This window comes from Ostrinia furnacalis, unplaced genomic scaffold (assembly GCF_004193835.3).
Source record: "Ostrinia furnacalis isolate ACB-3 unplaced genomic scaffold, ASM419383v2 OfSCF1137, whole genome shotgun sequence".
In the NCBI taxonomy this organism is placed as follows: Eukaryota; Metazoa; Arthropoda; class Insecta; order Lepidoptera; family Crambidae; genus Ostrinia; species Ostrinia furnacalis.
The window spans coordinates 32,363-45,331 of record NW_021131376.1 but is presented as its reverse complement, the minus strand read 5'-3'; the positions used below and the strand labels follow the sequence as shown (position 1 = coordinate 45,331).

General features: G+C 43.9%; 2 protein-coding genes across 2 annotated transcripts; both read left to right on the top strand.

The window, feature by feature from the left end:
• The first annotated feature begins 7,657 nt into the window (after positions 1 to 7,657).
• Positions 7,658 to 12,167, top strand: LOC114351435 (uncharacterized). The gene is made up of 3 exons (XM_028302647.1): positions 7,658 to 7,719; positions 7,840 to 8,175; positions 11,653 to 12,167. Exons 2-3 carry the CDS (start codon positions 7,956 to 7,958, stop codon positions 12,165 to 12,167), a joined length of 735 nt encoding a protein of 244 aa, XP_028158448.1. The 5' UTR covers positions 7,658 to 7,719; positions 7,840 to 7,955.
• Positions 8,627 to 11,614, top strand: LOC114351431 (uncharacterized). The gene is made up of 2 exons (XM_028302645.1): positions 8,627 to 10,188; positions 10,384 to 11,614. Exons 1-2 carry the CDS (start codon positions 8,824 to 8,826, stop codon positions 11,575 to 11,577), a joined length of 2,559 nt encoding a protein of 852 aa, XP_028158446.1. The 5' UTR covers positions 8,627 to 8,823; the 3' UTR covers positions 11,578 to 11,614.
• Positions 12,168 to 12,969: the final 802 nt, after the last annotated feature.

The window sequence follows — 12,969 nt, the reverse complement described above, 5'->3', positions numbered from 1 at the left end:
GACAGTTATAGGAGTTTCTAGAATTCACATGTCATAGTCAGGTAATGTCAAATCACATAAATGATTAGTTACCGAGAATTTACTGTACTCGTGTTTAAATAAATGAAAATTCAATATATAAGCTTGTTTTGTATTTTCGTTTTCGTTCAATGTAATTCATCTTCCACTTTTAATATTATATTAGGTTTCTTTTTTCAGAATGAAGATTGAACTTGGTCATTCTGCTTTTTTCTATTTTCAATTATTTTTCCAATAGGCAATCAAAAAATATGTCAAGCCTCAACGTAACCATAACCTCTCTGCCAAGAGCGAAACGACAAAAAAGAAGAAGAAGCAATAAAAAGTGTTATTATTTAACGATTCTCACGATTTCGCGTGAATCCCGTTTTACCCCATTAGGGCTCGGATTTTGCAAAATCCCGTTTTAGTGAGCACCTGCGATCTAAAAGGAACCCCCATGCAAAATTTGAGACTCCTAGCAATTGTAATTTTTCAGATTTGGTAATGAGTGAATCAGTCAGTGACGTTTAGCTTGTACATTTGATAATTTGGCATCGTGCTCCTTGTCCAAATCGACATGCAGTCAGCTCGTGTTTGATCTCTATAATACACTCCATGAAATCCCACTGGCAACTGAACGGGACTCGGCTAGATGAAGGAGGTGGGAAGCTAGTGGATATGGTATAAATACAGACTTTAAATTACCTATGACAATGTTGTTGAACCTGGAGAAATTAAATAGTCATTAATATAGGTAACTATACTTACGAGCAAAAGTATGGAATCATGTTTGTTTTGTTCCCAACGAGCTGAAGAACTCAATGACTATCTATGCATCTATGGTATCAAGCTAAAGTTTGAAATGTAACCTTTAAACTGGTACCATTTTTAACTTAATCTTCATAGTCGTTTAGCTACAAAGATGACTCATAACGAATGGGGTGATTCCATACTTTTGCTCGCGAGTGTACTATGACAAAAGTGACCGCTCCATTTACAGCTAAAGAAGTGTGCATTTCTGATCATCCAGATTGGCGAGCGAACCGATCATTGCTCGCGATCGTTCGCTGATGTTCGCCGATTGTCACCGAACTCTCGTTTGGTGCGAATTTGTGATAAGAAATTATTTTATCGATGTATTTTAAGTGCGAATGGCTTATGTTATAATTATTTACGTAGGTAGGTACCCATCTCCTAATGCAACTGTCAGAATATTGAGCATTCCGAATGCAATATAAACTTTAGTTCCAGTTTTTTTATAGATAGATAAATGATTTGTACAAGATGTTGGATCTTGTACAAACGACAGCACACCAAGTTAAATAATGTATAATCATAAATGTAATTTGTGATAGCTAGTAACTAAAGTGTAATCAGATTTGCTATTATAGTCTATACGAACCTTCTTCCCCGCAGTAGTGTAATAAAATTGTTCAACAACAAATACTGTTGCAGTATTTTAAAACCACTATTCACCATTTAGGTATCCCTGACCATACTACCCTCTCCACAATCTCGTACGTACTCGATAAGACGTTCTTACCGCTGGGATTTCATCCGGCGTATTAGAAACGCTTCGCTTGCGACTTCTAATCCCTTTAGGATGCCTGGATGCTGGCATAGTGTAGTGGAACTAGTAAACCTAGATCGTATCTAGCCTCCCCAGCTAGTTGGTTTTTTATTGAGAGAAAGAAAGAAAGAGAGAAAGGAAGAGAGAAAGAAAGAAATAAAGAAAGAAAGAAAGAAAGAAAGAAAGAAAGAAGAAAGAAGAAAGAAAGAAAGAAAGAAAGAAAGAAAGAAAGAAAGAAAGAAAGAAATAAAGAAAGAAAGAAAGAAAGAAAGAAAGTAAGAAAGAAAGAAAGAAAGAAAGAGAGAAAGAAAGAAAGAAAGAAATAAAGAAATAAAGTTTTTATTTAGTCCAAACATTCTTAGACTACTTACAACAATTTGGAGGTCAAGCTGTAGATCCTGGCTATAAAGGATTTGCAGCAACGGAAACAAAAGGTGGGAATATTACTGTATTCCCAGCCTGTCTGGCTAGCGTGGGGAACCTGGGAAGTTTAGGCCAAATCTGGTAAATTAGTCCTTCTGCAGTGGAGCTAAAATTATGATGATAATGATGAAACCTGGTAAAAGGCCTGGGAACTACGTCTTTCGGTCCGTGGTCGCTTCAGAAAATAATATAACAACTCGTCTTCCAAGCAAAACCGCTGCTTATGTACTTACTAACTTCATTAACTTATTATTGTAACCATAGTTTTAGAATTTAGAGTAATTTCATGTGTGTGATTTGAGTGTTAAGCATTTCTTTTACAGCAAAAGTGTTATGACAGAGATGTTGATAAGACTAGGCGGAGACCACCGATTTTTAGTTGGCCGATAGTTATGCACGATTTTAAATTGTATGAAGAATCGGCCAAATCGAATCGGTGTAATGTGCGCACTTCCATACATGCCTATGCTGATCAACTGCCCGACTAAACTATCGGCCGACGAAAAATCGCTGTTCCGCGCCTAGGCTAAGTCTCTTTCAGATTAACCTTATACCTACCTTTTTACTGTTATCATTTTGTAAATAAAGTATAAATGGAATAATTAGAAGAAAGAAGAAGAAGAAGAAGAAGCGAAAGGTCGTGGGTTCAATTCCCGCCTTAGGCAGTTCGATTTTTTCAAGTTATTTATAATTTTGGAATAAGACTACTGTTAACACTTTACTGTGACTTTAGTGTGAATAGATGGATAAAAGTAGATCTTAGCTGATGAAATGATTAATTACTACGTAAACAGATACCCTTTAAGCCACGATAAGTGAACGTATTTAGGAATTGCCTTGAAAACAAATGGGATTTCTCGAGATGTTGCGAGCAAAAGCTAGTATTAAATAGAAAAGTAATAAGTAAAGTAGTAAGTATACATACAGGTTGTTGATTTCAATCCTCGCCATATTTATGGAGTTGATTGTAGTTTTTTCTGATCATGAATCAGTAAAAAAATTTACTTCGAAAAAAACAAACTTTAACTTTAGTTAGTCCAAGAAAAATACCTATTTACACTACCTACTTACGTGGCTTCATTCAGTAGGCTATCCGCGCGTAGCTCGATAGTGCCGCAGTGTAAATGTATTGCAGTATTGCGACCCACAGTACAGTTGATGTCGCACGGAAAATATTCGCTAAAAATTCCACTCTCGTTTGTTTTTTTTTTGTGGATAATGCGTTTACATAATAATAGATCACCTAAATAAATATGGCAAGGATTGAAATCAGCACCCTGTACATGATTGAAGAGCTGTATTTACCAAACACTATTATGGAATTGTTGTAGATACTAGTAATATAAGAATATTACGCTAATAAAACTCTCCGAATGAATTTCTTAGACCGTGAAAATAAGTTGGCGGGTTAACGGTAAAACATAGAAGCTACAAGCTCAAAAAAGGTAGGTACCCATGTCAAGTTTTTGTTTCTTGTTACTGTCAGAGGTTTGATTTATCAGAAACCTAGAATGCACTGAGATTTAATTTTGTGATCCACTATAGCAAAATTACTGTCAATTTTACTTTTCATCGGTCTTTTTAAAGAAATTGTCAAAAATCTGTCAAACCCCATACAAAGAACACCGGTTTTCGTTAAAGTTACGGTCAAAGTTAGGTGGTGCAACTCAGCCCAAGAAACATTTAGAATAAGTACAATTTATGATTTCATGTAGGTAACTTTTATTTTACTTTTCGAGCACATTGTTGTTTAAAAAGTAAAATTAAAAAAAAATCTTGTGACGAATGAAGATTTTCTAAGAATTGATCTATCCTTATTCCTTTCACAAGATTTTCATATTACTGAAGTAGCTTATTTAGTCTACGAGGTCACGGACAATTTTCTTATTAAACATCTCATAAAAGACCTTATGATTTCTCATTTCCGTCTACCTTGGGTGTAATTGAACAATTTTAAACGAAACGTTTACTCAATTTATGTATATTTAGGACAAAGTTTTATTAAAAAGTGGATTTACGATGCATAATAAATTAGAAATACCTAGATATCTATACTAATATTATAAATGCGAAAGTAACTCTGTTTGTTTGTCTGTCTGTATCTCTTTAACGCCTAAACCACTGACCCTATTTTGATGAAATTTGGCATAGAGATAGTTTTAGTCCCGAGAAAGGACATAGGATAGTTTTTATCTCGGGTTTTGAAACAGGGACGCGCGCGATAAAGTTTTTCTGTGACAGACAAAATTCCACGCGGGCGAAATCACGGGCGGAAAGCTAGTTTTTCCATAAAATAACTGTGAAAGTAGCCTACTTATTAATAAAAAGGCCAAGAAACATAATAATATTTTAACTAAAGTAAAGAGTTTGTGAAGATAGGGCTTGTAGAGTTAAGCTTCAACCACACCAACGCGTGCAGATAGCCATCGCCGGCGTGATCATAGGCCAATGACAGGTCGTGCGACCAATGACAGTCCACGCGACCTGTCATTGGCACATGATCGCACCGGCGATAGCGATCTGCACGCTTCGGTGTGGTTGAAGCTTCAGTGTCTAGACAAAGTGCAAATTATAATCGCAAACCAGTCGAAAAGTGGTCGAAAAGCCCCTTTTTTGTATGGAGATTTGACGGATTCGATTTTCGATTCGATCAAAAAGTGCGTTTTGTCTAGGGGGGCTGGGCGAGTAGAGTTAGAAACTTGGATCTACATGAGATCTGATAACTTTTTGATAGTGCGAGCCATATGGCATCGTCTTGGCAATATTGTAACATGTTTTTTTTAGGTTTTCATTACATTGATTCTGAATTTTTGATTACAGACATAAAGTTAAAACTTATTTCAATTTCCATAATTTGTTTTAACCCTAAAAATAATCCCTAAATGGGTTGAAAAGGGGGATGAAAGTTTGTCTTGAAGGCGAAGAAAGATGTAGACAAAACCTAGTATAAAAATAACCTACAAAAAAGCAAATGTCAACTAATTAACCTAAGTGACGTAATTTTGGGATTGTAGCTGAAAATTCCCCTGCCATTATCACGGGAAGAGCTAACTTTTGATTAAAAACTTTTTGAAATGTGCAAATACAGTTTTACCCGCGGAAACCCGCTTCCATGTTGCTGGAAGTTTGACTGGGAGTTCCATATCACGAATGCGTAACTGTCAACAGAGATTCCGCTTATCAAGTTTTCGTGCTAATATTTTGAATACCAAACATCTACTAGGGTAGTTTATAGTTGGATTCACGTCTCTGATATCTTGGAATATGGGTTAAATTCCTTTAAGCACGTAGGATATTAACTGGAACAAACAGACAGACTATGCAAGGTTATTTACATGTGCATTTATTTTAACATCGAACTTCAAATAGAAACTAACTTACTCAGTCAGTGGTATGGGAGCGGCACGGTGTTTTTGTAACGTCAAACGTCAGCGAGACTTCAGTACCTCTACCATGAGTTTACCTACCGAGCATCTCGCTATCGAGAGCGTAAAAAAATGTATGGAAAATTGTACAGCGCCTCTAGCGGTTAGTAGCTGAACCACAGCAAAACTAAAAACACTACCATGAGTTCAACTCAAATCGTTAGGTAAAAAAACCTATCTACATGAATACGATAGCGACTAAAGTTTTTATTTAGTTTCATACAAATAACTTACCATGAGTTGCAATTTTCAAAGATGTCATCGAAAAATACCTTAGCTGTCACAGTAACGTAATTAACTCACTGGCTTATTGACGTGTGAAAAGCAAAATAAAATTGTGGTTTTAGGTGTTCAGTGGGTCTAGACAAAGTGCAAATTATAATCGCATACCAGTCGTAAAGTGGTCGAAAAGCCCCTTTTTTGTATGGAGTTTTGACGGATTCGATTTTCGATTCGATCAAAAAGTGGGATTTGTCTAGGGGGGCAGATCTTCTTCAGAATTATCTGCTCTGTCACGACTTATTATATCAATGTCACCCCTTACCGTGTCGTTCCATATTTCAGAAACTGAGATAAGCGCTGGACCTATAGTTTTGAGCTTCGTTCTGATGATGATGATGATGATCCATCCGACCGATTTCGGCCATGGCGACCACTCCGACTCCTAGCTGTCTTGGCGGCGCTGGTGTGCCCGAAGATGGCTTACGTAGCCTATTTTCGCGGTAAAATCGGTTTTGAGCTTCGTTCTATAATACGCACTTAGGTTGTCTGGAAGAGATCGCTTCATAGCGATAAGACCGCCTAGTTGTACCTTGCGTGTTCCTTTTCTTTCTGTTCTGTTCTTTGGTGTGCAATAAAGAGTATTTATTATTATTATTATTGTCTTTATTCACTTAAGCTATTTTATAACGTTTATAACGTTATCGCGCGCGAACAACGCAACGTTAGTGTTATCACGCCATCTCGTCTAATAGCGAATCACGCGGAAGTATGGTGCCGCGCCCTTTCCTCGGCCAATCGGCGCGAGGCAGTCCCCCCGCGCGTCTCGCGACTCACGCGGAAGCTTCGAGAAGTTTCCTTCTTCCCGGTGCGCGACGCCAACGTGAACGGTCGATTTTGAGCTAGCCTATTTTATATGTGGAAATATGTAAATTCCCATGATTGTTTGCCACGAAAAGTTTTGTTTAGTCGTAAGCTTGAGTTCAATAAATGAATATTGTGAAACCACGATTAAAATGGCGCCCAACGTNGTACTTTTTTCACATTTTAATGTCTTAAGTCACGTTTTAATGTTTTTTATTTATCAAAAATCACGGAGCCGATGTTTACCTGACGGCTAGCGCCATCTGTTCCGATTATTGTGAAACCACGACTAAAATGGCGCCCAACTCGAGGCCTTAACCTACGTCAGGCCTGGCTCACTCCGCGCGGTACATCCGATAATTACCTACAGCGAAGCGCCCCGCCGGCGGGTATTATATCAGTCGAGTGTCACGCGCTCGCCCGTCAGGACGCTGGCGTGCGTTGTAGTATGATTATAATTCTATGATCGAAGTATTATTTAAAAATGGACATAAAGATAAAGAATGCAAGGCGAGAGTGAATAGGCACTTACAGGGCAGATATGTACCATCCTAGACTGCATCTCACTTAACACCAGGTGCGATTGCGGTCAAATACCTGCCTTGTCTAGCATAAAAAAAAAAAAAAAAAAAATATTGTGCGGCGTTCGGGTGTTTAAATTCGAAAAGTAATCTACCGGATTGATCTTCTTTTTTCGCTTCCCAAAGATGCTGAAAGGTATGTTGGCCATGTAGGTAATCAATAATTCTTAGGATAGTATAGGAACCTAACCTACTATGACTACTGCTCAGAATGCGTTCGTTCGTTTCAGCCAAATGACGTCCACTGCTGGACAAAGGCCTCTCCCAAGGTTTTCCATAATGAATGCATACTTACCTCATTACAAATAAGTAGATTAAATATTTTTTCACTAGACAGCAACCCTAACAGCGTAAGAAGAGTTCAGAGGCACGCGATAGAAAGAGACAAAACTTGTAGGTGAATAAAATTGTAGGTACGTAGTGCTGTGCGAGCTGAATTCCACTGTATCGCGTCGTAGCATGACTCGCATTTATTTAAATCGTCTTGCGGAGTAATCCTTCTGTACCTGTACTATTACTTATTCTGTGCCTACGTTCAGTACCGGCAAAGTACCAACCGTGAGTGCAGNTCGTCGTAACTCATCACGTAAAAATCCCGTCATACAGGGTGAAAACGGGAATGTTTTGACAATACAGGGTGAAACCGGGAATTTGTTCACTAAAAATTGTAAACCCGGGAATGTTAATTCTGTGCGGTATGGTAGCCGTAATAGTTGTGTAACACGGGGTGGTAACCGTAGTTCACCTGTAACACAGGGTGGTAACCGTAGTTCACCTGTAACACGGGGTGGCAACCGGAATTTTTCGGACACACAGGGTGGCAACCGGAACTTTTCGGGCATATTACAGGGTGGCAAATGCGACTTTTCTGGGATGCAGGGTAACGCATCCGAAATGTGTCACAGTGGTAATCGTGTGCAAGATAGATGTGAAATGCCTATCTCTCCCGATGTTTTACGCAATTTTCGAGAAATTGCCGATTTTGAGGCGAAAGCCAGTTTTTCAGGTACCAGTGAGTTTAATACCGCCCAGGTGGAGGGCGAGCCTCACGATTTATGTTTCCTCCCTAGTCTGACTCTTTATACAGCGGGAGTTGACTTCGACCACTTCAAACCGACGATCAGAATCCAGATATTGGGTCATAGCGGTGTTGCTGTCATGGACACAGGGGCTACGAACTGCCTCGCCAGTCCGATGCTGTACCGGACGTTGGTGGACGGCGGCGTACGCTTCATGGAGACGCAGCGATCGATCGGGTTAGCAGACGGAACACGACAGGTACACGATGTCCTTATAGGTGACGTGACTGTCGTCCTGCAGGGTCGAAAAATATTTACCACATTCATGGTGATCCCTGGAGCTGATACGAGGACGCTTCTAGGACGCGATTTCATCCGAGATGCAGGTATTCTCATCAATATCCAGCAGGCAACGTGGAGTTTTGCCGACACACCAGGCCGGCGGTATGCCTTTGTAAAGGACCATGTACCTACCCCTACCGCCGATGCAGAACTGATNTGGAAATATGTAAATTCCCATGATTGTTTGCCACGAAAAGTTTTGTTTAGTCGTAAGCTTGAGTTCAATAAATGATTATTGTGAAACCACGATTAAAATGGCGCCCAACGTGGGGCCTTAACCTACGAACAGTACCGGCAAAGTACCTACCGTGAGTGCAGCGTGTCGAAACCTGTTTTTACCGGCGTGAAAACAGTGCAATCTCGAACTGTAACGAGTTACGATGGCTTCCGCGACGCGATCCAAGTGTGGGGTCGCAGGCAACCGCGACGACCACGATGACCACTCGGCGGCAACGGCATCGGCAGCCGCGAGCGACCAGGGGGTCGCTCAGCACGGCGCCGACCGGCGAGCGACAGCGGCTCCGACCGCGCCCGGCGGCAGCGCCGCGGGCCCGTTCATGACCGAGTCGCAGGTGTCCTCCCTCCTGTCGGCCTTCGCACGGTCCCAACAGGAGGCCAACCGCATCCTCTTCGAGAACCTACTGACGACGCTGAGCACCACGAGCACGACGAGCACGGGGCCGGCAGTACCGCCCCAGTCGCCACCGATGTCGACATCCGAGTCGCAGTTCCGAGGCGGGTCGTTCGCAAAATGCACGGCACGCTTCGATGGGCGAGCGGACGATGCCGACAAGTTGGAAGCATTTCTGGACGCCGTCACTACATACAAGGAGTGCCTGAGCGTGAGCGACGAGCACGCGCTGCGCGGCCTCCCCATCCTGCTGGTGGATGATGCAGCTGTGTGGTGGCGAGGGGTCAAGAACTCCGTCTACACCTGGGACGACGCGGTCGCGCGCCTACGAGGCATGTACGGCGCCGCACGACCGGCCTACAAAATCCTTCGCGAAATATTCGCGCAAGAGCAAGGACAGCAACGATGCGACGTGTTTATCTCGAAGATGAGAGCGTTGATAGCTAAACTTCCATACGAACTGAACGAGTGTCTACAGATTGACATTGTTTACGGTCTACTTGACCGACGAGTGCGTAAACGCGTAACCCGCGAAAGTGTTGTGTCGTTAGACGTGTTGGTGGATAGGGCCCGCGATATCGAAGAGTCTATCGCCGAGGTAACGCAAGGGGACTCAGGTAAAGGTCCACGCGGCACCATAAGTACCTATTCCATCCAGAAAACCGTAAGTAGTTCTCCGCTAACTGATAACACACCTACACACTCGCCCTCTAGTTCAAATGACGCAAAAACACAGGGACGTAATCGTTTACGTTGTTCTTTTTGTAATGTATTTGGTCATCAAATAGATAATTGTCGTAACCGTGAGCGAAATAACAAAACTTCCACGAGCAAAGACAACTCCGAACGTAATTTTAATAATAATAGTTCGCGTAATAATAGTACAATACGGTGTTATGGATGTGGCCAGCAAGGCGTAATCAAATCGAAGTGTGAGACGTGTAGTCCGAAGTCTCAATCGGAATTCCACACTTTAGTGTCCCGTCGTACTATTTGCAATAATTGTAAACCCCCCGTAACATTATTATCATCACGTAACAAGACGAAAACTCGTAACTCATCACGTAAAATTCCCGTCATACAGGGTGAAAACGGGAATGTTTTGACAATACAGGATGAAACCGGGAATTTTTGTGGAAAAAATTGTAAGCCCGGGAATCTTAATTCAGCACGGGGCCGGGGTGGTAACCGTAGTTCACCTGTAACACAGGGTGGTAACCGTAGTTCACCTGTAACACGGGGTGGTAACCGTAGTTCACCTGTAACACGGGGTGGTAACCGTAGTTCACCTGTAAGTCCTGTAACACAGGGTGGTAACCGTAGTTCATCTGTAACACAGGGTGGCAACCGGAATTTTTCGGACACACAGGGTGGTAACCGGAACTTTTCTGGCATATTACAGGGTGGCAAATGCGACTTTTCTGGGATGCAGGGTAACGCATCCGAAATGTGTCACAGTGGTAATTGTGTGCAAGATAGATGTAAAATGCCTATCTCACCCGATGTTTTACGCAATTTTCGAGAAATTGCCGATTTTGAGGCGAAAGCCAGTTTTTCAGGTACCAGTGAGTTTAATACCGCCCAGGTGGAGGGCGAGCCTCACGATTTATGTTTCCTCCCTAGTCTGACTCTTTATACAGCGGGAGTTGACTTCGACCAGTTTAAGCCGACGATCAGAATCCAGATATTGGGTCATAGCGGTGTTGCTGTCATGGACACAGGGGCTACGGACTGCCTAGCCAGTCCGACGTTGTACCGGAAGTTGGTGGCAAGTGGCGTACGCTTCGCGGAGACGCAGCGATTGATCGGGTTAGCAGATGGAACACGACAGGTACACGACGTCCTTACAGGTGATGTCGCTGTCGTCCTGCAAGGTCGAAAGATATTTACTACATTCCTGGTGATCCCTGGGGCCGCTACGAGGACGCTTCTAGGACGTGATTTCATCAGAGACGCAGGTATTCTCATCAATATCCAGCAGGCAGCGTGGAGTTTTGCCGACACACCAGACCGGCGGTATGCTTTTGTACAGGATCGTGTACTTACCCCTACCGCCGACGCCGAGCTGAAGCGTGTCGAGGAAACCACGAAGCTGAAGCTGAGGACCGAGAGCAGATGTTATTGCCTTGGGGTAGCTTTGAAGCAGGGGGAGGGGCCGGACGAGCGACTTATTGAGTACCCTAGCCGCCTCCTGGCTGCCACCGAGAGGAAATACGCCGACGAAAGTCGTCGGCCGCCGCCAGACTATAAGGTGGGCGATTTGGTCTTGCTGAAGACCCAGGGTTTGAACGACGCTGATCGAGGTCAAACCCCTAAATTTAACCCTAGGCGTGACGGCCCGTATAAGGTATCGAGGGTCTTGAGTGACAGCACTTACCTCCTGGAGGGAGAGCCTGGAGCGAAGTTAGGGAAGTGTTATGCCTCACAACTTACTCCATTTGTTGGTCACATCCATCCGCCTGTTAGGGAAAAGCGTAGGCGAGGTAGGCCGCGTAACTTTTAAGCTAGTCCAGACCGCGTTGCGTCGTCTGAACTAGAGGGGGAGGNCTCCCTAGTCTGACTCTTTATACAGCGGGAGTTGACTTCGACCACTTCAAACCGACGATCCGTATCCAGATATTGGGTCATAGCGGCGTTGCTGTCATGGACACAGGGGCTACGGACTGCCTAGCCAGTCCGATGTTGTACCGGAAGTTGGTGGCAGGTGGCGTACGCTTCGCGGAGACGCAGCGATCGATCGGGTTAGCAGACGGAACGCGACAGGTACGCGATGTCCTTATAGGTGACGTGACTGTCGTCCTGCAGGGTCGAAAAATATTTACCACATTCCTGGTGATCCCTGGAGCCGATACGAGAACGCTTCTAGGACGTGACTTCATCAGAGACGCAGGTATTGTTATTGATATCCAGCAGGCAGCGTGGAGTTTTGCCGACACACCAGACCGGCGGTACGCTTTTGTACAGGATCGTGTATTTACCCCTACCGCCGACGCCGAGCTGAAGCGTGTCGAGGAGACCACGAAGCTGAAGCTGAGGACCAAGAGCAGTTGTTATTGCCTCGGGGTAGCTTTGAAGCAGGGGGAGGGGCNATGAGCTGTTGGTGGAGCACGCTGATCGCTTCGCTCCCGATGGCAAGCCTACGGATTTCGCGACGCACCACATTAAGACTGACGAGAAGCAGGAGCCTATCGCTTCTCCACCTTACCGACTGTCACAGGGTAAGAGGCAGCTTCTGGAGCAGGAGCTGGATAAGTTGCTGAGAGACGACATCATTGAGGAGTGCGAGTCACCTTGGGCAGCAAACGTCGTACTTGTCACGAAGAAGGATGGCGGCGTACGCCTCTGCGTGGACTATCGCAAACTCAATGCCGTGACGGAGCCGGACCGGTACCCTCTGCCGAGGATGGATGATGTCCTGCACGCCGCGAAGACCAGCAATTTCATGAGCACGCTAGATTTAAGATCTGGCTACTTCCAAGTGAGTGTCGCAGAAGAGGACCGCGACAAGACCGCCTTTATCACACCCGTCGGTACGTACCGATTTAAGCGGATGCCCATGGGTTTGCGCAACTCTGGCGCTACTTTCCAAAGGCTTATGGACAGGTTCAAGTCGAACATCCGGGGCGACGTCTCCGTGCTATGCTACCTCGACGACCTGATTGTCTTGTCTGACACGTACTCTCGACACCTGGAGGACCTGGAATCGGTATTTGATAGACTCGCATTATTTGGTTTGCGCATCAACCGCGAGAAGAGTTTTTTCGCCAGAGATTCGGTGAAGTTTTTAGGTCACCTGATAGTCCCAGGAGGAATACAGGTGGACCCAGCCAAGACCGAGGCCATTACGTCCCTGCCGCCGCCGAGCAACCTGAAGCACCTGAAATGTTTTATTCAG

Coding starts and splice junctions, on each gene's coding strand:
- LOC114351431 (XM_028302645.1), top strand. CDS start 8,824: ATGGCTTCCGCGACGCGATCCAAGTGTGGGGTCGCAGGCAACCGCGAC. Junction 10,189..10,383: donor GGAATGTTTTGACAATACAG/GATGAAACCGGG, acceptor CCTGTAACACAG/GGTGGTAACCGTAGTTCATC.